The sequence below is a fragment of the Falco punctatus genome, assembly GCF_963210335.1.
Source record: "Falco punctatus genome assembly, chromosome: 3".
In the NCBI taxonomy this organism is placed as follows: Eukaryota; Metazoa; Chordata; class Aves; order Falconiformes; family Falconidae; genus Falco; species Falco punctatus.
Genome location: NC_137582.1, coordinates 33,783,657 through 33,810,336, shown reverse-complemented (window position 1 = coordinate 33,810,336; position 26,680 = coordinate 33,783,657). Strand labels below are relative to the sequence as shown.

Here is a 26,680-nt window from a genome sequence, read left to right as displayed (position 1 = left end):
ACTGCAGGGAAGCACTTCATGACAGCCAGCTGTGTAGGTCGTTACCAGGGGTAACACTTAACACATCTGCTTCAGCTGACTCTGTTCTCTCACCTGGAGACTTGGGTACTGCTTCCTCCAGCTCAGGTTTGACCGGCTTTGGTACAGCGTTGGGTAACTCGCCCTGCCACTAGCCATTCTAGAGACGATGGGTAAAAGTATGTCTGCCTTATCTATGGTCAGTCAATGTAAGTCAAACTTACAATGAAGAAAAACACATTCATAAGAAACCAGAGATTCAAAAGGCATACAATACAGGGCATACAAAGTGTTGACACTCAATCAAATATATGGAACAAATGGCAATAAAATTATATCAGGTTTTTGAAGGCTGCATCATACATAAAACCTGCCCGATCCCTGGCACAATACACTGCTACCATCCTACTGCAGACTAATAATAAATAAAGCCCTGATCCTCAAGTCTTTAAATCTGATTAAATTCTCTTTCCACCATAGAACTGTCTAGGGCTAATCTTTGTTTGGGCTGCCTAGATGATGCAAGCCCAAAGAAAATACTGATGTGTAAAACCAAAGAAACAACAGAACAATGAGTCTTCCAACACTGTCTGTCATCACAATTTTTTGACAGAAACTGCAACAAATGGTAGCAAGGACATAGATGTTCTGGACCTTTCCCCTTCACATATCATCTGAACAGCTTGACTCCGCAACCGGGACAAATCAGGACCACTTCGTATAGGAACACTCACAGAAAAGACTGGTCATGTCTAAATTAATAAATGTGCCTAAGACCATCCTCCAGCATGAAAAAATTAGTGACACAACAGCTCACCTCCATACTGTTAAACACACAGAGACAATTTCAAATTCAAATCCTTCAGGAGGCTAAGTAAGAGTCAGTAAGAGTACTAGTTGATCCATACTGAAATCGTGCCTGAAACAACTTAATCGCATAGACAGATGTCTTCCCTGCTTGAAGACTTCTCTGGCATTGCTTAGCTTACCAATACAGACAGAGTTACTCTGATACTGAGTTTTATACTTTTTTGAAACATTATATGTTATCTTCAAACTTAACTCCTGCAAGTTAACTTGCCATTAGCTTGGTATCTTGCATCAAGCAAATCAGCAGCTGAAAGAGACAGAAGTTCCACATGTTATGAAAGTTTATCCAAACCTTTTCAGTTTACCATCTGTGCTGGAAATTTCACAACATAATTAAAGATACTGAAGACTTACACCAGTTAGATCTGTAATGCATACATTTAAACTGTATCAGCACTTTTACATACAGCTCTCAAGAAAATATGCACAACCAGTTTTATTACTTTTTTTATATATAAACACAGTCAGATCTCTTTCAAAAATCTTCATTGTTCATTCAGCATAAACCCATGTAGCATAACTGGAAATTCACAGTAAACTCAAGGGATACCTTCTTGTACAGACTTTGCTTCATCTTCTATAAGACAAGGGGTTTACGGTCACCTGGGACTGCATTTCAAATGCTTTTTTGTCTCCAACATTAATGTGATTAGGGTTTTGCATTTGAGCTGCACTTGAGTTAAATCCATTCTACTATCTTTAGACAGACCCTTTGTGGGACTACACCTCAAAAGCTGAATCTAAACTTATTAATACAAGCAAAGAGTAATGCCTGAAATTATTACCTCCACTGTTTTTAAAAAATGGACAGCCACACCATCCTCTGCATTTATCTGACATACAATGGTACCTTTCTGATTAGCTTTTACTCTGAAATTTATGACTTGCTGTCTGCTATCTACCCAAGTCATGTTTTCTGAATTGTATGAAAGAAACATGTTTTCCAAATTAAAATACCCCCCATTATAGATATATATGATTAAAATAACGTTGAAATCCCTATTTGCATTTTTGAACAAGCAGAATCCCTATTGCCAGTTCTTCCAAAGCCCATCCCCTGATTTTGAACTCATGACTCCAGCACAAAGTCAATCACTATGGGAATTCTTAAGTTTAAATTCATATTGTAAGGCAGTCAACTGTCTATCGTGTCATGCTGTCCCCCCTCCAATCAATATCCATTTACTATGTATCAATCACTGGCATTTTTCTCATTAAAATACTATCTAAGCAGTCAGCTACTAAGCAGTCCGGTTTTTAAAATTTTATGTGTCTTAATTAAATAACAAAATAAAAATATAAGAAAAATATCTGATTATATAGGAGGAGGGAGGAAATTATATTACCTAAATACTCGTCTAAAATTCATAGAATCATAGAATCATTTAGGTTGGAAAAGACCTTTGAGATCATCAAGTTCAACTGTTAACCCAGGACTGTCAAGTTTACCACTAATCCATGTCCCTAAGCACCACACCTATGCACTTTTTAAACACCTCCAGGGATGGTGATTCCACCACCTCCCTGGGCAGCCTCTTCCAATGCTTGAACACACTTTCAGTGAAGAAATTTTTCCTAATATCCAATATAAACTTCCCCTGGCATAACTTGAGTCCATTTCTTCTTGTTCTATTGCTTGTTATCTGGGAGAAGAGACCGACCCCCACCTGCCTACAAGCTCCTTTCAGGTAGTTGTAGAGAGCAACAAGGTCCCCCCTGAGCCTCCTCCTCTCCAGACTAGACAACCGTATTTCCCTCAGCTGCTCCTCATCAGACCTGTGCTCCGGACCCTTCCCCAGCTCCGTTGCCCTTCTCTGGACATGCTCCAGCACCTCAACATCCCTCTTGTGGTGAGGGACCCAAACCCGGACACAGTATTTGAGGTGCGGCCTCACCAGGGCCGAGTACAGAGGGATGATCACTTCCCTTGTCCTGCTGGCCACACTGCTTTGGATACAAGCTAGGTGGCTGTTGGCCTTGGCCACCTGGGAACACTGCTTCATTTACATAATTTAAATATCATTACCTAAATTATCCTCGTTAGTTAACAAATAGTTGTTAGTTTATGACTAAAAGTACATGATGCTACTGATACTGGTATTTTGATATACTGCTTTTGGAGGTCTAATCTTCAACCTCTAGGACACTGGTCCTATCTCACTACAATTCTGTATGTCTCTCACAGATGCCACAAAACACCAAGTTAAGGCTATGAAATGACAAACTTAGCTTAAAAGCAGTAAAATCTGTGCTTTTTTTTTTTTTTTTCTTCTCCTATTAAAGAAATTTTTACTTTTTGAAGTGGAAGTTTTAACAGCAGCAAAACTTGAGCAAATACAATTTTGAAGACAATCAAAACTGAAAAGAGCTAAGAAGTGAGCACTGTGGCCAGTGTTAGATAGGTTTAATCTTAAATATTCGGTAAGTTTCCTGAAGATTTGGCTTACTGGATATAATGCAAATATTCAGTTTCTTATTTACCTGTGAATTTATCATCCCCATTTCAGGAAAAAAAAATAACGTGTGAACCCAAAAGCTCAAAAAACAGAAGACAACCAAAATATATTCCAAAAGCATTTTCATTATTTTTAAACCAGTCTGGTTGATTCCACAGGTCTTATTCATGATTGTCAGCAGTGAATTAAAAGTTACTGTGCAAAAGAGACCTTCACACATGTTGTCTGAATTAAGTGACAAAAAGCAATGAAGCGGAGAACTCACTTGATGCAATATAGTCCACACTTTCAGTCTAATACAATAGCTATAGCGTTCTTAAGATAAGACAAATGCGGAAGAATAAATGTTCAGTCAACGACTGTGAGCAGAGCCATCAGCCTCACTCAGTGAGGAAAATTACTCACTGTATAGAACAAATAAGGAATCCTATCCATTACTGCTGATGACAAAAGTTACACTATGTAAGCCCTTTCATTAAATAGTTAGATCCCATCTCAGAATGAGTTAACTTTTTCTCCCCTGCATCACCCCCCTTGCATTCCCTCTGGAAAGTGGTTCAAGAATACCACTCCTCTAACAATTTTAAACTTTCTTCTAACTACAAGATTCAGTTTATGCATAGATAGTATATCTACACTTCTTTTTGTAATAATTTTATCCCTAATGTACCAGTTAAGCCTATGGATTTCCACACCAATATCTATCTTACGTATTTAAGATAGACTCTTAATTTACTCAGTTAAAATGTTTGGCAATTAAGTGCTTTCCAAACAGCTTGAGGAAAAATCTTGGACCCAATAAAATGAATGGCACAATCTGGCCAATTCCATGAAGTTAGAATCTCATCAGTTTTTTCCAATCAAGACCACTAGGCACAGATCTCTTATTAGAATAATAGGTATGTAAGTAAAAAAAATAACAGTTATGTAAAAGAAAATAGACCAGATTTGGGTGGATTCTCTTCTTCTTCCTACGTCTGAATAGTTTCTTCTTATAACTGAAACATAGGTAGTGTATCAGCTCCAAAAAACAAAAAGCATGGAGCAAAAGCTTACTTATATTCTCCATTTCTATATAAATCTGAAGGGTGTTGACTTCTTTCAACAATTCTGTGAATTCTTTGTTCCAAAGAAAAAATATATACTTTTTTATTAGATAATTTACCGCACACCATTACACAATTTTCAACTACACATGTAGCCATTTTATTTCTAAAAACAAGTTATAAATTTATTTCTAAAAACAAGTTAGAAATAAACAAGTTTATTTCTAAAAACAAGTTATAAAAGCCCTTACACTGTAGGACATTTAAAATTAAAAGTCCCAATCTGTCCTTTTCTAGCTATCATGTTAAAGTTAACAAGCATGATTAATTTCTCTGTTGTATTAGAGTTGGAACATGAGAAAAGCTACAGTTGCTTTAGGCTCTCCCGTCCTTAGTCACCTGTAACTTTTACAAAACATCACAGAATGTATTGTTCCAACATCTTTAAAGCTTAGCTTCACCTTAAAAATATTTCCTCTGCTGCTGAAAATTTCGAGAAGGAAGGGAATATTCATCAAGACATTAAAAAACCCTTGTAATGAAACAGAATCTTTATTTTGAGCAAAGCTAAAGAAAGAACGTATTTCTATAGAATTCAGATCTTTTGGTCCAAATTAAATTGAAATCACGTCCTTAGATCTTGCATGTAGAAAAAAATTCTCTACTATCTCAGTGGAAAAGGCATCTAAGCAATTAATCTATGAAGAACAATGACTCTATCTTTATCTGGCTGCTGGGACAAAGAGTGAGTTCTCTTGGCAGCCGGGAAAAATGATGGGATTATTCACAAAGGAACTAAAATACTGTTTTTTCTCTAAATGAGCCTGTCAGTGCAAAACAATAGAGTGGAGCTAAATATTACAAAGGAAGCTCTTCTGGAATAAAAGACTGCAGATATATCACTCTTCCTTCCCAAATGCCGACCTAAAAATCAACAGATCTAGTCTCTCTGTAACTACATGCTAGCAGAAAACTCATTTAAATAGTACATCAGATAGTATGCTCAGGTATTTCAAAATTTGGACTTATAAATAAATAAGCAAATATATAAACTGGCCAATAACACTCTTATTCTGACCCAGTTAATTTCACAGTTTTGAAGACCTAAAGCAAGCAGTGTAAATAAATGAATCAAATTACATATCTGCCTATGATGAATTACAGATTTTGGTATTAACACAGAAGTGTAAATTTTTTTGTGGAATTAATCCACATTTTACTTTATATAACAAAAGTACTTGAAAACATAGCTAATTATTCTTGAGGGCCTAGGGCTCTTACCCAAAGAAATTATTAAAATGTCATTTTCATTTTTATCTTCTTGGGGACTGTCTATCAGACAACAGACATTTAAAGAGCTTATTCTCCTCAAATATATTTCCTAATTACTTACTTTTTATAAAAATGCTTAACATTCTGTTATCTCCCCTCAAGGGCAACAAACAGCTGTTTAGAGGTTTGCCTGTTTAGGAAGGAAAGGCAGCCTTTAAAATAATTTATAGGAAGGCATCAAATAACAGTCAGAAGCACCAAGTTTATCAAATGTGCCGTAAGTACTTGTTTCAAGTTAAGTAGTATGTTTCACACAGATTTAAACAGGCCCAGACCTGGTCTCATTATGGTTGACAGCAAAACTGCCTTGTTGCCAGTGGAGAAATGCTGTGTTCTTTATATCCCTAACTAAATATTTAAAATACATGAGATGTAAAGAAAGTGTTAGCCTTTTGCACTAAGGGATAAACGTATTTAATAATGTGCAGGGCACCAGAGTGACAGGGTAAAAATTGTACTACCACAAAAATGAGAGTTCTGCTCTTGGTTTTGTCAGAAGTACAGGTGTTTGGTGTGATCTGAGATTATCTATGTCATCCAGGGGTTGGCAGATACATCATTGGACCTTTAGGAGGCCCATGCTTTTCACATTATCTAGAGGCCAAGCAACACAGTCCACAGGGCTTAAACAGCACCAGGTACCCAGACAAGTGTAATGAATCCCACCAGTGCAGAGGGAAGGGATTCAACCCCAAATGATGACATCTGATTGCCAGTGCCTACCAGGGCAGCCTCATAGATATAGGTGTCTCAATACCCTCCACCATCACTTGAAATTGCGATTAGGATTTAGTTACCTAAACAGAAGTCTCTAGTGTCATCTGAGATGACTTGGGGGACACATCCTGCCTTCCTGTTGCTGGCCTGAAAAGATGAAACTTTCCTATGTCCCGTACTATTTCTGCCAGCCTTGTGCGGATCTGAGCCAACGGCACCTTACATGGTACAGAATGCCCACACATAAGCAACTGAACCCCACCACCAGTCAATACTAACAGCAGAGTCCAGGAAAAAGATTGAGTTCACTGACACAGATATTAACTGGTTGGTCGGCTGAATCAGTCTCTCTGTTTCATTGACTTCAGGGAGGAGACTGTTATTAATATATAGGAAACATGTACAGCACATTTGAACACCTAAATTTAAGTGCTATTCTCTCAGACTGAATCGCTTTCTCAATCTAAACCTGCAGCTTGCACGCTTGCAAGAAAACATACCTCATGCAAATCATCCTGCACAAACCTCATCATGATGTATACCAGCAAACAAATACAATCGGGATCTTTGTTTCCCAAGTGTTAGATAATTTGCAAAGCATGGACATTATGACAGCTCGTATGTGCCAATGTCATAAAATCTGTAAGTCTGTGTTTCTGACCACAACAATGATGTGTGAAATTCCAAAATAAGACTTTTTAACAGAGCATAATATATAGATATTCATAACACTCCTACTAATATCCAATTTTATTCACTAGGTAGTAACACATAAACACAAGGCACAGTACTTCAAGGAAATGATCATGAACTAGTCAAGCCCCGCTGAGACAGTGTCAGCAATCCACACGCTTCTACATATCTTTCATAATCAGACAGCATTATCCCGTTTCAACTGCACTAAGAATTTTAAATGGAGTGAAGATTTAAACCAACCCTTTGTTTCTCTCTGCTCCTCCTGTATTTTTCAATTTGTGAAGTCAAAGAAATACACCAAATTACCAATCGCTGCATGCCACCTATGCTCATAAACAGCTCCCATGATCCTGGATTACAGAACAGACATCACTTTACACTGCCTAACTTGAGCCAACTTCAAACTGTTGCCTGTAGCCAAAGGAAAAGTCTATTGAAAAGAATTCTTCCACTGTAGTTTTCCCTACTGTACTTCTACCAGTTTTGGAAGTCCCACCACTATGGATTTTAAAACCAGACTTAACAAAACCCCAGCAAATATCCAGCTGTTAGCAATCCTGCACTGGCAGAGAAGCAGGCCCTTGATACATCTTTCCCATCCCTAAGATCTTTGATTCTACGGTTCAGTAATGACTGATGATTTTCCTTGGCTGCAGATAATAGTCTGCAGGAAGACAAGCTGAGGGGAAAGAAAATAATGAAAAAAGAAAGAAAAAAAAAAAAAGGATGAAAACAAGAGAAGAAAGAAAGAAGCAAGGAAAAGAAAAATTACATAATGAGGGAAGTGGAAAGAAGGAAGGAAGGTCATAAGGTGAACTCACGGCACAGGAACCCTGAAGAATAAGGTTCGGTTTCTACTTCATCATACTTAACATGTCAGCATAGCAAATCTCTTATTTCCCCTGTGCCTCATCCTGCCACCATTAAGTTTTTAACATCCAGAGCTATGTGAACAGCATGTCTGCCTATTAGTGGTGTCTAATAAAAAACATTAATACCTGGGGCAGTGAAAGGCCAATCTTTTATTGTATTTCATAAAAATCCACAAATATTCAAACAAAAAAGGAGAAGTTTAGGTACTGTGATGACAAGGCAACATGAATGTTTGTGGAACAATTTTTTAATAGTGCATCATTCAAAAATAGAACAGTTTTAAATTTTGCACTGTGTAACATTTACAATCTGATCCAAAGCCCGTTTTATTTGTAAAGACTTTGATATTTATTTAAATACATTTTGAAGCAGAATTTTTTTTTCATATTTGGGTAACAAAAATTATCCTATTCAAACTTTCATTCTAAAAGAGAATTTGATACTCTCTGTCTTCAGTCATCTAATGACATCCTTCACGTAATCCTACTGACAATGTTCTCTACCACGTTTTGCTAGTTACATTTAAAAAAAAAATACTAAACTAAAAAACCATCATGGTTTGAAGTGTTATAGATAAGTTTATCCCCTTTTCTGCTCTAGTACTTGTGTCTTGAACACATTCACTATCTGAATGATCACACAAATTGTCAAATTGAAATGCTGTATTTATATTTTATGATATCCCTCTACTACTTTTCATGAAAAAAGTGAAACAGTCCTGAGACAAGTGAATGTGAAGGTATACCCCTGGCTCTTTTACATCACTCCTATTGTTCTTGACATGCACTGGAAAAGCCAGCAAATACTCTTCAATTAATCCAAATCACATTTGTGCAAAACAGCTTACAAAGATGGATAAGTTGTGTGATAGATACGAAGACTTACGATGGAACTGGACACACAGCCCAGACCTCCAGCCCCCCAGCACAGTGCCTCAGCCACTTACTCACACAGCCTCCTTTCCCCTACGTATTTAAAAATACATGCAACAGAGAAAGAGATAATAAAGACCTTTCCAAAGCTGACATTCCATGTACCAGTAATGAAGGACAGAGATATCAGAATCCAGCACTTCATAATCAATAATAAAATTTTTAAAATGGAAAATAGTCCTGGATTGTGGGTTTGTTTTTTTTACTTTTTAAAACACATAGAAGTAAGGAGAGGAGGGGGGAAGCCTCACTTCCCAAGACCAAAACCACCCTGTACAGTTAGCAATATAATATTGTTACTTCTAGTAATAATATTACATTTTATTGTGTGGAAACAAGATTATTTATTTTACTTACAATTAAATGTATCATTACTATTCTGTACAGCATGTAAACCATGACATGTAGCCAAATACAATCTGTCAATTTCTCTGCAAAGACAGTGGGTCAAAGCAATTTCCTAGAAGAGCATCATACAACCAACATCTGAGGTAAGAAAGAAAAATATGACAGGACCATCATCTTCAGACCCGGATGCAGTACAAAAAGGAAGCAATTTCTTCTTCAGTACACTTTGTAAATATCCACTGATATATTTAAAGTAAGTATCTTTGTTCCCATTGAAAGGGATGCTTGTTTTTCTGTTTTGCTATCTATGTTTTAAAGAAAATTGGTAATTTTCCAACTGCCTTTCAGCTGGTAATTTTCTGAAAAGTTAAGTCTCCCCCTTGCCAACCTGTATTTCACACTTGGAAATGGAGATGTGATTACATGTCAGCAAAAATTAACAGGACCAAGGAAATGAAACAACCAGGTTTTTTACAAGATCATGAGGAAAAAAAAATTAAAGACCAGATTTTCTGAGGTTAGCATTTCTTTTCAAATTATTTATGCAACTGTGAAACCAGTTCAGTTGTTTCACAAAAGGGAAACATGCATAACAGTATCTTCATGTGTTACAGGCACATCATGTGAGTGGGAAAAGCAGATGAAAATATAGATTTGTCTTACAGAATTAATTTCAACCCCCATAACCGCGGCATGGTATGAAGAGTACTTGTGAGCTAATACAACCAGAAGCTCAAAGCAGAGGGCATCTGTTCTAGAGGGATATTCCTTCTCCAAGGTCTGAGCCATCCAGTATAGAGGCAAAGCCACTACTACCAAGAGGTAGCAGCAGAGAGAGAAATCTACTCCCACCCTGGCCCTACAGTGCCAGATGTTCTTTTAAGATGCAGCCATAAGCAAATTGTTCCAACATTTCTCGCAATGTTACAAATCCTCAATAGCACAACTGTTCCATTCCACGCTGTTATTCCACACAAGGGTCAATCACAATATGATTCATAAAGAATTAATACAAGAAGGCAAAACATTTTTCATACACAGTCACAAAACAATTGTCAAATAATATGTTTTATGAATGTTTTCTCACAGTGTAATAAAAACTGCTATTGTTCTACAGAGCGAAAGCATCAAGTGACTTCAGTGTTCTACAGAGCTATTGTGGCTCATTGCTTCAGCTGCACATCCCTTGTTGCAGCAATTTTAATTACCGAATTTAAAAACTTCTTTTGCAATCCTGGGTTCAAGCCTCAGCACTTGAGATTGGATTGCCTAATGCTAAGCACTGAAAGTTTTCTCATACCCTGAAGCCTTGATCTTGAAATTAACAGGAGATCTTAAGCATGACAAAAAACACCTAAACAAGCCCCTAACTCAATTATGTGCTGTAATACCTCAAAAGGTATGCTAGGAACATTATGATCAGAGCTGAAATGCAGATAACTCTTCAGCTGGTATAAACCAGCTGTTTGTTCATAAGTAGAAAAACATTGTACCAACAGTTTCAGTTAATAACTAAAACTACAGAAATATTTTTTTACTATTTCTGTAATTTCTGTCAATTTTAATTCATCACAGAAATAAACTTTTACCACTTAATTGCTCTTACTGTACAGCAAAGATTCTTATAATGAATGATGATGAGCAGCAACATGAATGAACAGTTGCCAGGCAACCAATAAATAAAGGTTCCAAATAGCATGACCTCTCTTTAAAGAATAAAGCTCTAATCATAATCATTTTTCAAATCCATTTCAATGCCACCTAAAATCACGTTTGCAGCACTAATCCTGGTCTTCCTTGTACAAAATTAAACCAAATCTGCCATTTGACATATCACGGATAACAAATTAAACAGACTCAACCTGCTCCTTCAGATTATGGTCAACAGTGTAGTTTGAGGATAGTGAACGGGTTAGACAATAAACTGGAACCCAAAGCAGAGAGATGAGATGGATTACGCAATTTAAATAGGGTAAATAGAATAAAATCTTTAAAAAGTTACATTGTTACTTAAAGGACCTTCAAAAAACATCAACACAAAGTCCTCCAGTGTTTTAACTCCACAAAATGATCTTTTGGTAAAGTAGAAGGATGAGACAGACCTTAAAATACTGAAAAGAGATGCAGTTTGAAATGTTTTAAAATCTATATAATACCACATTCTGTCTTTATAAAGTCTTGCAACTCAGTCTTGCCGAGTGCATGAGCAGAGCTGAGATGCCTAGAGCAAGCACTGACCTTTTAGATGGATTCAAATAAAACTGACAAAGAGCAGTATAAATCTTAAACCAGTTAAAGAACACAATATATCCACTCTGAAAAAACAGTGAATGGTTATGGAGGAGTTTTACATTATGCCATCTGAATAACGAGAGAGGGAAAGTTTGGGCTTGTTAAGGGTTTTTTGGTATTTATTTTAGTAAGATCTCATGTCAGAAAACATTAGGAATACATGTTTTGATATGTTTATCTTGCACTACATAAGGTGATTATATAAACCTCTTAACCATTTTATTTCTTTTCTTTCATAGAATTGGGAATCACTAATAGCTGTGATGTTTAAACACGAAACAGCAAAAAAATTGCAACAGGAAAATAAGATGAACTACAGTTATAAATAAATATGTCTTGCACCTAAGATCTAACATCCTATGTCAATTATGAACTCATAAGAACTGGGACCATCTTTTCTATTTGTCTTTTAACAAAATACAGGCAACAGAATCCATAAAGTTTCTCCAACATTAGTAGCACAAAATAATCTCTTTTACTTTACAGTAGCAAATCGATCTACTTGAATTCTTGTAAACGGGAATTATTGTTCAAATAACAGCAGAGAATGCACTCTGCCAACTAGTAGTCACCACATGTATTTCTCCGTACCAAATGAAACCCAGTTCATTATACAGTAGGTATTTGCCTTCTATTACAGAAAAGTGTACTGTTGCCTATCAGACACATAACTTTTCGATTATTTTCCTTGTCTCGATATATCTGCTCATCAAAAGCCTTTACAGGAGATTTTCTAAATATTGGTATTGCCTCAATAAGCAAATACACCACTTTGTATCTACATTTTTTATTGACTAATATTTCACTCACTAACCACCTCCTCCACCTGATTCCATAACTCCTCTCCATCCTTCTAATATATTGTTTGAACTTCTTGTCCTAACAAAAATCCAATTAATTTTGTTCATACTTTATGCAAGACTAAGATTCAGAATTTAAGTAACAGAATCATGCATACTGACTGCAACTCAAAACAATGCAGAAGATCCTGTAAATTCCTTTTAGGACACATAGCACTAGTTATACCAAAAGCATCTTAATTGCTTCCCCATAGTTTTGGGCTTGCATTTTAAAAGTTATAAAAATATTGTATCGTGCTTACAAACCTGGCAAGCAATCCTACTAGCTGAAAAGTGTGTAAACCTGATATTGGAGGAATTTTTCCCCTCCCAAATGTTTATACCTTTTCAATTACCACCTGAAGAATTAAACTGGTCTGGTTTTAAGCTTAGAAGACCCAAAGCTTACGGAAGAAAAGGTCATGCATTACCACTCAGCAGGAGCAGGAGGCTAATTGTAAAGTTTATTAACAATCAGAACAGCAGGGTTCTCAACTAGTTATTACCATGAAGGAAACTCCTGGTATTCTTCAGAAGCTTGGATTCCACTATATTTTGTTCCACAATATGCAATTTAACTGTCCCACCTCTGAAAATGGGAAAAGAGAAACGGCTGTATTGTTTTAAAGAGCTGCTCATACTAAAGTAAGAGTAATTTTAAGATGTCCCCTAGGGATTCAAGCCTATATATTTGTAAAAAGGAAATAGAGCGTAACTGCCAGCTTGAGGAAAGAGATGATGAAGCATGCTTTCTCTCCAGTGTTTCCCACATGACACATACAGTCAATGAAACTAGGTGCAATTCTAAAAACACTTCTTTGCTCAGCAGGATTTATGCAGATACTCAGCTGACTAAGCATACATAGTACTAGGATTCGGAGATTAATCTCATTCTAGATTCATGCAGACCCTGTCTTCTGACCAAGGTATTCTTGTTTCAATAACCATATTTCCCTTAACAAAAAGGTGACATTGTTTTTCAGTTTCTTTAATATTGAATATTGAATAGTAAATTAAATATACACATACTTATTATTTAGAAATATACATGAACTAATGAGTAAGATTAGAAGATAAACTCACAGGATAATACCAGCTCAAACAGAACAATATTATTATTGGTTTTAGGAAAACATTGAGACATATATATAGCCTATATGGATGATACTTGTGAAAAACCATCTATAGACACTCCCAATAACATGCAAAGGAGTTATCTTTGAGCAACACAAGATATTAGTACTTTAGTGAGGAACCCAGTGTGGGGCAGGGCGGGGATTATCTTCTGTGTGTTTCAGTTTTACATTTAAAACACCCTTTCAGTAACTTTTATTCCATTCACTATCTCACTGATTCATACCTTCCTCTGCTAGAGTACAGAAACAGTTGAAAATAGAAAACCTACACTGATGGACATACCCTTCCATTACTCCACTTACTCATTGAAGTTATCATTTTGGAGCAATAGTTCAGCACTGAGAACAGGGAGCTAACAGTGCAGTCCTTAGTTTTTCTCATGATGTCAGAAACAAAGTCACACCAAAATACCACTGGTAATCAGTGAACTTTGAAAATTAATACTAAGATATTCCTACACATAAGACTATGTGAATCTTAAACTTCTTCATGATTAAACTACCAGTTTACAACCACCTCTCATGCAGCTTTACCACAAAGCTCTCACTGACTCAGAGTGCAAGGGTGCCCCTCCAGAGTCCTGTACTCCATGATTTGAATCCTACTCAGCTATGGGTATTACATTAAATACTACATACATGAATACATTTCAGAATTGACAACTCAGCTATCATTGGAAGCCAGAGGATTTCATCCATGTAGATATTTAGTTAAAAGAAATTTTACAGAGGGACAACCAAATTATAAGCAACAATAATGTTCACACAAGCTTCTAAACTTCAGCTTAGTCTTTTTCTTTTAAAAGATAACATTATTTGAGCTCCCGTAATACCTTCTAAGAATTGCCCTGGCTCACAGCCTAACAAACCCACACGGAAATAAATCAACCAAAAAAATCCAACACTACAACACAACTTTGCTTATCAATCAGGAATGTGGATTAAATGAGACAAAACAAAAAAGGAAATAAATGATGTCTGCATTTTATGATGTTTAACAGGTATTAAATGTACTTTATTTGGAGACAAGAAAGAAGAGGAGGTGGGGTGTGGAGGGGATGGAAATCTGCTTTCTAGCTATCTTAAGCATTTCTTTGGTGACCTTTTATACAGCGATATGTATACCACTTCTTTCCTGAACACTACTTTGAATATTTATTCTTACTGTCATAAGAAATAGTTGTCATATTTTCAGAATTTACTATTAAGTACAACTGTTTTATGCACTTGTGGTGACACAGAGGATTGTACAGCAGAATACATACATGCTGTTGCCAAGTCCTTTGCCTCAAATTTTCCATGCTTTTAGCCTTTGCTGTTCCAAATAAGAAAGCTGAATTTTCAGGGTTATCCAAACAATGTGAACATGACAATGGCTGTTCTGGGGCAAATCTCAGGTGCATTTAGCCCAGGATCATGTCACTGATAGTAGCCAAAGTCAGTGGCCTCGGGAAAAGCCCCATATTAGGACAAGTTTTAAATCCTAGAGTAATTCCCTGGAAGTCTGTCTGGCTCCCGGAAATATGTGGTGCAGAGACTTAAAATGAAAAGAGAGTGGTAGCACTGGCATTATGACAACACACTTTGTTTCAGAAGAGCTGGGAGGAAGAACAGGAGATAGCACAATTCAAAAGGAAGAAATATGTTCCCTCAACACACACATGTCACACACTTCATTCCACCCAACAGTGTTTCTTGCTCTCAGTATTGCCTTTGCCCTCAAAATGTGCTGTTTTCCATATGGAAGAGGTGGCAAAAATGAAAGTGTTTCCCGTCTTTCCTCATAAAACCTCTTTCTGACTGGAGTTGGCCTCCTGTTCATATTCCACTTGACTAAACCAATCTTTTTCTCCTCCCACACTAGCTCCATCTGCCGCCCATCTCTCCAGCAGAGCCAGATGCCAGCGAAGCAGACTACTGTGGGAGGAGAAAGTTCTGTCGCTGGAATTTCTTCCCTATACCCTGCAGGGGGCCAGCCTGTGAAGCCTGGAGAGGATACAGAGAGCAACTTCCTCTCTTCCACGCTGCCTTCCCCTGCTCATCAGAAAAGAAGGCAGCTGAGGACATGAGCAAAAGAAGGATAAAACTTCAATATGTGCTCTGAAATTAGCGACCTTAATATTTATATAGCAGAAGTCTCACAATTGTACTCCAGACTCGAGCATGTTACACACCACATGAACACGTAAAAAGACGCAAGTCCTGCACCCCGAAGAGCTTACAAACAGAAGCACAGATGTACACTTGTGATAAGGAATGAACAAGACTGACTACAGTAAAGATGACAGCAAAAAAAGACTAAGATTTATAATCAGGAGAGATCTTAAAGATGGAGTAAAAATACAAGTTTCTGGAGAGGCACAAGTCAAAGACAGAAGGTATGGGTGTGTGGTGTTAAACTGAGAGGACAATTGCATGTGGCAAGGGAAACTGCCTGTAGAGAGGGAAGGACTAGAATGAAAAGCAGACATGGGGAAAGAAAAAGTGATTTCTTACACAAGGCGATCTTGCATGAGGCAGAGGGAGAAGGAGTACTGGTAAGAACTTCAGACAAAAAGGGAGACAGTCTAGGAACGGAAGAGCATCTGCAGGAGCAATCTTGCCAGAGACAGTAGCAAAAATTAGCGTCGCTGAGTGCGAACAAGAGCTCACATAAAACAAGCAAGTGTGCATATGTGCAAGACAGAGGAAAAGACAAGACTCCATTTCTCTGAGTGAAAGAATTGTGGGAACCCAGGACATGAAATAAACTAGAGACAGAAATGAGTGAGAGTGGTGTATGGGTGCAGCGGAAAGTTTAGAGGGGGGCTGGCAGGACAGAAAGCGAGGGAGCACAGGGATCTAACAGAAAAACAGAACTATGTATTAAAATTTTAAAGAGCACATATAAATTAGGGAGACACATAACAAAAAAGATTAAGAGCTTTAATTGACATGGAAAGGAAGAGGGAAATGCACACAACACATTGAAACATTAAGAAAAACTGCTCACAGCAGAACTAATGAAGTGACAGGAAGGAGAAAAAGGAGGAAAGAACATACACAAAGATGATAAAGTCGGTAAAGGAATGTTACTTAATAAAAAGCACTATGTAAAAACCCCAAACAGGAAAACTGAAAGTGTATAGAAGAGTGAATGGAAATGGATGTCCACTGAAATCTCACTGACACTATAAACTCTCAGAGCTTGCCCTATCTAAGTATCCACACGTTTTACTCTTCTTTCTCATTTGGAAAAAATCCTGTTTTCCTGGTCCTCCACACCCTCTAACTTTTGTGCTGTAGTCGCACCTTCATGTCGTTTGTTCCACGATTTCTAGTGGCAACACTTTTTGTTACATATAAACGGGGAAACGATCCTATTTTGTAAAATACCACAACGAAAGTGCCAAAATCCCTTGTCTGTTTCCTTCTGTCCCCATAACCTTCTTTCATTCATTCTTAGGAAAAAAAAAAAAAAAAAGAAAAAAAAAGGAAAACCCCCACACCACAGGCTGGGGAAACTCAGCAGTAGAGCGGTATCTTAAGGCTAAGCCATTCCCAGAGCCTTCCCTGAGCTGCGGGTACACGCAACGCCCCAGGTCTCCCGTGTGCCCGGGCTGAGGGTTTCCGTCTCCCGGGGCGGCACGGGCTGCGCTCCAGCGCGGCATCGCGCTTTGTGCTGCCGCGGATAACGGGATCTCCGGCTGAAACGCATCCATCAGGCGGGGTAATTCAGGGAGGGGAGCTAGCTACCGGCTGCTGGAAAGAAAGCCCACACAGACGTATGCCCTGGCTGCTGGAAGACATGGCTGGCTGGCTATTTGATTTGATCCAAGGGATATAAAAAAAAAGGAAAGGGGGAAAGGGAGAGCGGGGAAGCACACAGGCTCGCACACGCATACGGCTGATCTTACCTCCACATTGAAATACTGCTCCGCTTTGCACACTGTAGCACATAAAATCCAAAGGAAGGTTTGCAAGAAAAATACCCTGGACTGAGACACGAAATCCAACCGGCTTCCAGTGCTGAATGCGAGTACGATCATAGTGAACTGTGCTTCAGTGGACGGAAGATCTCTCGCTTTCTCTCTCTCTCTCTCTCTGCCTTAAACAAATACACAAACAAACGAACCCCCCTCCCCCGTGTCGGTGAAGAGCCCGTAGCGCAGGTTCACCCACAGCAGGGGAGGAGGGGGAGGAGGAGGAGGAGGAGGAGGAGGAGGAGGAGGAGGAGAAGGAGGAGCAGACACTTCTCAGCACAGGCGGCGGCGGCAGGATCAGCTCTCGCACATCCTCACCCCCAGTCCCGTAAGGAGGGAATGTGGCGTCCGAGTGCAGCCGCAGCTCCTGCACGACTCCTCTGCCCAGCAGCAGCAACCGCCTCCCCGTGTCCTCCCTCCTCCTCCCCCTCCCCTGCCTCCTCCCCCTTCGCCTCCGCCTCCTCCCGGGGAAGGCTGGCCTGGCCGCCCGGCGGCGCGGCGCAACTCGGCGCGGCACGGCTCGGCTCGGCGCGGCTCCGCTCGGGCGGCGCGGCTCGGGGCGGCACCCCGCCTCGCCTCGCCCCCCGCTGCTCCCCTCCACTCCAGAATGTTCAGCCGAAACCTACACAGCCCCGCCTCGCAGGCGTCTTAAAGACGACGGGCGCACCAGGCCGCCCCGCCGCCGTACGGGCGCGCTCGCCCGGCAGCCGGCTCTGCCGCCGGGAGCGGCTGTCGGTGGGCGGCCGCTGGGGAGGAGCGCGCGGCCTTCCCTCACGCGCGCGTGCCGAGGCAGCCGCGCGAGCGCCCGGCCCGCCGGGAGGACGGGCCTCGCCTGCGGGCGGGGAAGGGCCCGGCCCGGCGCGGCGGGAACGCGCCCGCTGTCCCTGCGGGCCGCGAGCGCGGCTGGGGCACCGCGTGCGCCCGGGGGCACCGCCCGCGCCGGGATTCCCGGTCCGCTCCGTGGGGCGCGGAGCGTGCGCGCGCTGCTCCCGTTAAGCGCCCGTGGAATGCCCGCCTGGCGCGGCCTGTACGAGCGGCGGGCGGGCGCCGGCGGGGCGGGGGTCCCTCAGCCTCGGCCGCCCCCTGCCGCCACCGAGAGGCCGGGGACGCGCAGCTCGTCTCGACCCCGGTGCCGCCCGGTTTAGCCGAAGCAGCCCAGCCGCGCTGCCGTGCGGCTGCGACCCCGGTGCCGCCCGGTTTAGCCGAAGCAGCCCAGCCGCGCTGCCGTGCGGCCTACCCCGGCACGCACCGGGGCGGGCGGCGGCGCGGCGCGTAGCGGCAGGTCAAAGGGGCTGGAGGGTGGCTGGGGCGGGGGGGCGGTGTGCCCGAACGCAGCCCCGGGCGAGGGAGGACCATGGCACGAGGGTCGGGGTGCCCCGTGGCCATCTGGCCCTTCGGCGGCTCGGGAGAACATCTGGCGTCGCTGCTGACGAAGTTCACAGAAGGGGAGTTGGTGACGGTGTAGTTACCAGTGACAGAAACAAGCCGGACAAAGTCTGGGTTGACTGAAAATCTATTTTAATGTGTCCAAATATATGGTCATATGGTGTGTGAAAGACCTATAGCATAGCCTAACTTTATGCTGGATGTTGTGATGTTCAAAATGCCTCCTGGTTATGGCAGATAAACTACTCCTGTGGTGATTTCCTATTGCAATAATGCATCTTGGGGGAGGGGGGGGGGAAGGGCTGGGGGAAGCAACCTTACTGAAAACAAGCAATTTAACAATTCCAAGATTTGAAAATTTACCTTATTTTTACTTGTTTGGTTACCAAAAAAAAGTATGTAAAGATACTTGATCGTGATATGGAGCAACCTGGATGTAAAAGACATAACCTGACAGATGAAATCCTACTCAGTTGAGGTAAATGTCCAGAAATAAAACACGTGAAGATTAGATGTGTAAAATTTTGACAACACCTAGTAGCAGGATTTAGGAACGTGGATGTTTCTCCATCATTTGTTATGTTGAGAGTGAGACAGTTGTCTCTGAAAACGTTGTGTTCTGCCTAACCAAAGGCAATGGTGAAGCAGAATTTCTTACGTGATATACTTTTTTCATGTTAACTGCTAGATCTTAAAGGCATTTTCTGTTCTTCAGATTGTCAGTGATGTGAATAATGAAATCATGAAATATAGAGCTGGCAGCAAGCTAGAAGGACCTGTTGGCATGTTGGCGGCCAATATCGGAAGTCAAAATGATCTTAACAAATTAAAGAAATGTCTTGGAACCATCAGGAGGAAACTTAATACTGACAAATGCAAATTACATTTGGGAAGAAAAAGTAAAATCAAAAGGATACTGGTAAAACAGCAGCACTTCAGAAAAGAATCTGGGGGCTGTAATGGACTATAAAGTAAATATGAGTCAGCAACATGCTACCATTAAAGAAAAAGACAAGACAGCCTCACTGTGGAGTGTATTAATAGATGTGCAGTACATCTGACAGGACAAATTATTTTTCTGCTAGGGATTGATGAAGCCAACTGTGTTTGGTTTGAAACTAAGGACAGTCCAGAGGAAAATAACAGAATTTTAAGACATGTAGAAAGCAAGATGTGTAAAAGTTGAAAGAACACTATTTAGTCTGAGAAGACTGAGGGTAAATGGTCTCTTTATATGGAAAATGTTAGACAAAACTTTATTAAATGTGGTGTTAGTCGCATTTGGAACAAGGTAACTAGTGGGAGTGTGGAATCTCTTCTGTACAGAGGTTTGACAGGCAAGAACATTATAGCTGTCGTCTCTCCATGCCTAGGGCAGTGGATTGTGTGGTAAGATCTAGTAGACTTTTTTGCTTATAGTGTATCAGTAGCTTATTTTCTCTTATTACTCTAAGAATTAGTCACTGTTACTGGTGTAAAAGAAACAGTAACTCACTGACTTCATACTGTCCCTTCTGTTTTTTCCTCTTCTCCTAAAGGACCTCCTTATTTGTGCCTTCAGCAAGCACTGGCCCTATTTGTGATGGTGTATTTTGTAGAGTCTGCCATTAGTGTAATACCCGGAAATGGAAATAGATGTTGCTGTAACTGGAATTTCATTCATCTTGCCTGTCAGGACTGCTGTGGCTATTTATTGTGAAAAGCATGGGGCCATAAATACAGCTACCTCCTTCCTTTACACTGTATTCATTAGAAGAAAGAAGAAAAGCAGTGGCATGAATAGAATGGTGGAGAACAAAAGCACCTCAGTGTTTGAGGAACAGAGTGGGAGAACACAAAAGTAAAGAAAGATTAGTAAGGAAACAGAGAGTAACAGCGTGTGAGTATGAGTGCCAAGGGAAGAGACAAGGCATATGAAGGACAGAGGTCTTTGAAGTGAAAAATATCAGTCAGGAATGCTTGTGTGAGAGAAGAAATGCTGGCAATGATGGGATAGGGCTTTGAATATTTATAAGTAAGCTGTGGGCAGGAACATGTAGGAGTAGTAGGGTCAGAGTCTCATGGGACATGTAAGAAGGTAAAAAGAAATAGAAATTAATTTAAAACTCCATACAGAGGGCTGTTTGTAGATATGTGCGTATGGAATTATGAGAGAGATTAAAGAAAAGACAGAAAAAAGCAACAAAGATGAAAGGGTAAGTAAACAAGAAAGGAAGGAAGGAAGCAGAAAAATGCAATTGGAAAGAAATGGGAGCTATTTGTTGAAGTGCTTGAATGATTCAACTCGTATACTTTATCAGTGTCTTGCAGATTTTTATCTTTTATCAAATACCAATATGATTTTTCTGTTCTTGCCTGTGGCAGTTACCAGCAGTAGTTAATAAGCATTGAACAGGTTTGTAGGGAAGTAAAACTGGAAAACTGAGATTTCCATTTAGTTTTAAAACTTTTAGCCTTTTTGAAAGGCAGGAAGAGATCTGTGTCCTGTGCTCCCAGCCAGCCCATTTACTATCTGAGTTTCTTAGACTCTGTAGAAAATCTATTTTATGGATGACTATAGTCACAGGTTTACAATGGATGATGACCAGAAACAGATGAAGACATCGTTATGCATTCCTGTGTCCAGATTTGAACACAGGGCAAAAATCTTTCACTTTATATAAATTCTGAGTATAAATTCATACAGTAACTGAAAAAAACCAAAATATTACATGTTTTCCTTTCTGCATTTTGTGTTGCTTAGCTGCTGATAGTACCAGCTGGAACTTTAAAGAGCTTCATTACAAGGTATATTAAACTGCAAAGACTGACGATAGATACCACATCTCACGCATTTGTATTGTCTCACATTGATATATGGTTCTCGTTTGGAAAAGATGTTCTAATCAGCTGGCCTTTTACTCATGGAATGAGACTTTCATTGATGTGTCCATATGAATTCTGTTTGACTATTTGAAAGGTCCTGCAGGACATGAAGGCAACAAATAGGTTTAACTGTGTAGGAGGGAATATTGCATTGACTATGTATTCCTGCCAGGATCACGCTCATATTTGCCTGTGTTCAGGTATCTATGGTTCTTTATATTGCAAAGTTCACTGTAGGCATAAGGCTATCCAGTCAGAAAGTAGAACTGATACTGCCAGTGCACTTTACTCTGTTGTCTTGCAGCTCCACCAAAGGCTTTATGAAGACCCTAAGTAAAGATAAAGGTAAATGACACTGTAAAACCTCACATAAAATTGTTGTAGGATCACGAGGAAAATTCCTAATACTTAGGAAGTCATAAAGTCAGTAATATTTCAGGATATTTTGGTTTATGTTTGGCTGTAATTTTTCCCAAAGAGTCAGTGAAGTCATAGAGAAAGAAAGTCTGAAAGTGTAAAAAATTTAAAAAATACAGAGTTATAAATTGAATTTCTAATTCATTGAGTCATAATGTCACAGAATAATTTAGGTTCAATGAGACTTCTATAAATCATCGGATCCAACTGTCTGCATAAAGCAGAGGCAATGCAGGTTACGTTACTCTGATGCTTGTTCAGGGAGTTACGAATCAAGTTAATATAACTCAAGCATCATTTTCCAGTCTGCAATATGACTTCTCTGTCTCAGGGAGCTATTTTGAGGGTAAAATCTCTTCTGTGAGGTATTTGTCAGGCCTTCAGTTATTTTGGTCTTTGTGGTGACAGTGCCCATTTCAGCAAGTAGAGCAGGTACCTCCTAATCTCTTGAAGGCAGGAGAAATGGCCAAGAAAAATAGGTATAGAAAATACAACTCTGTAGGTGAAGACTGAGAGAAATACATTTTAGAGAGAAAGAAGATACAGGGTGAGAGAGAAATGGCTCTTGGGGAAAAAACATCAAGAAGTACACAATAATAATTTAAAGTTTCTGTATTTTAATAGTAACATTTTCACAAGAATATTTCTAAGAATATGACTTGCTACTGGGTTAGTGAAGAACAGATCCAAAAAAATGCACTAAAGCAGCCAAGTCCTTACTTATTTACTGTGTGTAACTGTTCACATCAAACTTTATTTTCTCTACTTTATGACAATTTTCATGCTGCTGTTTTCTCTCCCACTCCTGATGCATGCTTTCCATGCTTTCTGATTTTTGGGTCAGTCTGCAGAGTAAGAAGACCCATTCAAGTGCCAAGTCCGACAGCAATTTCCCAATATATATCTCAGACTAAAGGGTTCTTTGCAGTCAAAGGTTTACAAGTGGTCTAGCTGTCTTTTGCGCTGTGCTGGTGATTATTCACCAATTTTACAGTAGTGTCAGATTGTCAGTCCAGTGATTGTTGTAAGATCTTAACAATTTGTTTTGAATATTATTTCCATCATTTTTACAAGGTGCCCTGTGTATAAGATTTATGTTGTTAAAAGCTAAGAAAAGAACACATTACATAAAAATAAATAATGCAGAGCAGTGACAGGTAAGTCTGACAGATGTGAGGAGGATGGCAAAAACAGCTTGAAAATTCTGGGTGTCTTCTATAATGTAAACACAAAGGCCTCCATAACTCCATATCAAGTTGAATCTTAAATGAAAGGTAATTATCCCAGGTTTTGTTTTGTGTTGCTCTAATGTGGCTGGAAATTCCACATCAACATGGTTAAAATAGACCTTTTTTAAATTACTCTGTTAATTAATCTCCCCAAATTAACTGTACTAGCAACCTGTGTAATTTATTTCATTGCCCACAGAAATTAATTTTATATTGTCTATTTTTAGCTTTCAACACACTATTTAAGTACTTTTTTTTTTTTCTTTTTCCCTGTGTGTTTACAGCACAAATGAATGTTGGAAGTGTTACCTGGAGAAAGATAAATCTTGGCGACTGTAGTTTCTGAGAAATAGTGTTGCATTTGGCACTTGGAAAGTAAACTTAAGACTGTGGAATTTCATAGAGGGATTGGATGCATCTGGCAAAATGAGTAGCAGTAAAGCAGATAGGAATGTTAACATTTAAATATCATTGGTGAGTTTCCAAGTTAATTACCAGTGTCATTAATGAAATCACTGCATTTCTTAGAGCTGTTGTTCTGCAGACTCAAGAAAAAATATTATACTTTTTATATACATTCAAGAATATCTTTATCAACACAGTGTAATTTCTTTACTTATTTGCTTTTGCATGTTTTAAAGTTTAGGTTCTAAAAATCAGTTCTGCTGCTTTGGTAGCCCAGTGACTGGAATTACTCCCCTCGAAAGCATTGGACATGTAGGACTCCTTAAGATCATTTTAGTTTATACCATTCATGTATGAGATTTTGGATCAAGAAGATCTGTGAGAAGAGTTTAGAGAAGAAAAACTGCATGCTGCTTGTAAAAAGAGAGCAGGTTTAACAACAGAAAATGTGTTTTAAAAGGACACACTTGAAAATGTATCTGAAGAGGCCAGACTGCAAGAAACAGGAGGGTTCACTCAAGGTTAAGCTATATATTAGTCCATTCTGCAGTACAGATACACCCAATGTGACAGACACCCATTCGACAGAAATGGTTATTCAAGTGAGAGAGGAAAAATCACACACAGAGGGTTCCGTTTCTCTCTGCCTGTACTTCTCTAACTACAACCTGTTTGTTTTCCCCTTTTATTGACAACTGCTACCTTAGCATCCTTTTGCTATAATTGGTTAATATGTTGTCATTGGGGAAATAGTGGCCAGGTTAAAGAGGACTATAAAATAATGCACATTCTCGTGAGACTAGTATTAAGGTTCCAGGTGCAATTTCAGGTTTTTAACTTGAATGCTGATGGTCTAATAAGCAACATTTTAAAATTGTAGAAATGCAGCTTTTAAAGTGTGGAGGTTTTTTTATAAACCTACTTATCCCAAAGTGAAAAAAAGATGGGAAGGTGAAGGGATGGAAAGATTCAGAAAATTAATTTTATGGAATAGTTGGGCAAACATGTTTACCAGGGCTATGCTATGTGAAAATGCATTGCACACTTAGAGGATCTATTTGCACCTTAGATAATTAGACCTATCTTTGGGGAATATAAGTTTGGACCTGACTCAGTTTTCCTCTGCCCAGGCCTCTGACTAAACAATGTTCAGTTCCTCTGTTTTTAACACAGTTTACTTCTCAGTTAGAGCAATATGTACTCTCTCTTACTCTTATAGGTGGGGTTTAATTTATTCATTCTGGAAGGAGAAAATAAGGAGTGATTTTAAAGCTTAAACCATATTTTACCCTGTTAACTTTTTTCATCAATCAAATTTCATGGCCGTTTTAGCTGTTCTTCGCTATTCCAGTGACAGACATGACTTTAGCATCAGCAGTTTTAAAAATTTGCAGAAAATATGTGAAAAAGGGTGAAGATGCTGGTGTAGATGTGATTGTGGGAAGAGGAGGAAATGTCTTGGAATCTGATGGTCTGCCAAAATATTACTGTAGCATTTCTGGTGGCAATAACCTCATGTAAAGAGGTACACTTCAAACCTGTCTGTATATAAGATTTTATTGTAGATGTGTGTAGAGCTACACAAATAGATTTAATTTAATTATATTTCTAGTGCACACAGGTAAAGGCAAAATATGGGAAGATAAAGTGGCGAGGCACAACTGAAGGTTATTAGGTTTGAAAAGTCTCTTTATACATGGCTACTGGTAACGGTGACATTGACAAGAAGTGAGATAAGCATCCCAGTTTTATATCTGTATTCTGGGAGGAATACATAGAAAGTACTTAGATTATGTTATGTACTTTTATAAAGTCTTACCAGTTCAGTCTGATGTGACCTGTATAACTCAGGCACAGAAAAGTCACACAAAAACTACTGAAGATTTTTGCAGCACCCCTCCTCCCCAATTCTGCTCTGTACAATGTGTGAGCACAAACACAATACTGATCCTTGTAATATTTGTATTTTCTGTCTTCAAGAAAGCCACTATATTTTTTTAAAATATATAATTTTTTTTTCTTCCTTAATCTAAGACATACACATTTTTATCTGTATCTTTCCTCTGTCTTTCTTCTGGGATTTTTCTGGTCTTCTCAATTTATTTATTGCAAGACACTTCATAAAAGCACAAGAACTGGCTATACAGTCTTTCCATATCATTAAGGGGGCTCCCAGTAGAGATTCTAAGCATATGTTCTTACTCATGCATAACTGAAGAAGAGCCAGAATTATGCTTAGACCTTTAGCTTTAGAGAGGTTTCCCGACAGTGCTCATACTTTCAGATTGAAATCTCAGGGCAATCTAACAGATCTGAACACCTACTTCTCATTAATTTTTATGGGACCTGGGCGGACCTATCCCACAGGCATATTTGAAAACACCAGACAAAAAAAAAGAAAAAAAAAAAAGAATTAGAAAGAGACTGCTAATATAGATAATTGTTTTTAAAAGTGCATTTACTACTGTTTATTTAGTTGCTTAGTTTTCACCTGAGATTTACACAGGGGTTAACTTAACGGATTGATATTGCAGTTGCTCAACTTACTAACTGCTCTGAAAACCTTTCCTACTGTTCATATTTAGTGTTATTACCATTGTTACTGTATCCAGTCATTCATAGCAAAAAATCACTTTCTTCATGCAGAAAGTTGGCTTTATGAGGTGAGGGGTCGTTACCAAACTTTCAGACTTTCAGTTTTCACTGACCCAAAGGCAGATGAAAACATTTGTACCTTTTAGCAAGTTTCTAACCTTTTCTTAGAACATTCCAATGTTTGTCAGGTTGAGTAAAATTTCTGAAGGACAGAGGATAACAACACCATCATTAGAAATGGGGGGGGGGGGGGGGGGGGAGCGGTT

The 26,680-nt window shown here is 39.2% G+C and overlaps 1 protein-coding gene across 2 annotated transcripts in view; it reads right to left on the bottom strand.

The window, feature by feature from the left end:
- MMP16 (matrix metallopeptidase 16) overlaps positions 1-17,831 on the bottom strand; it is a 194,107-nt gene extending 176,276 nt beyond the window's left edge. The window contains exon 1 of one of the 2 annotated variants that reach the window (XM_080381863.1): positions 17,452-17,831. In XM_080381863.1, the coding sequence (XP_080237989.1) occupies positions 17,452-17,583 (132 nt within the window). In that variant the 5' untranslated portion in view covers positions 17,584-17,831. The remainder of the gene's footprint in view (positions 1-17,451) is intronic. The other variant, XM_080381865.1, reaches the window with a different exon arrangement.
- Positions 17,832-26,680: the final 8,849 nt, after the last annotated feature.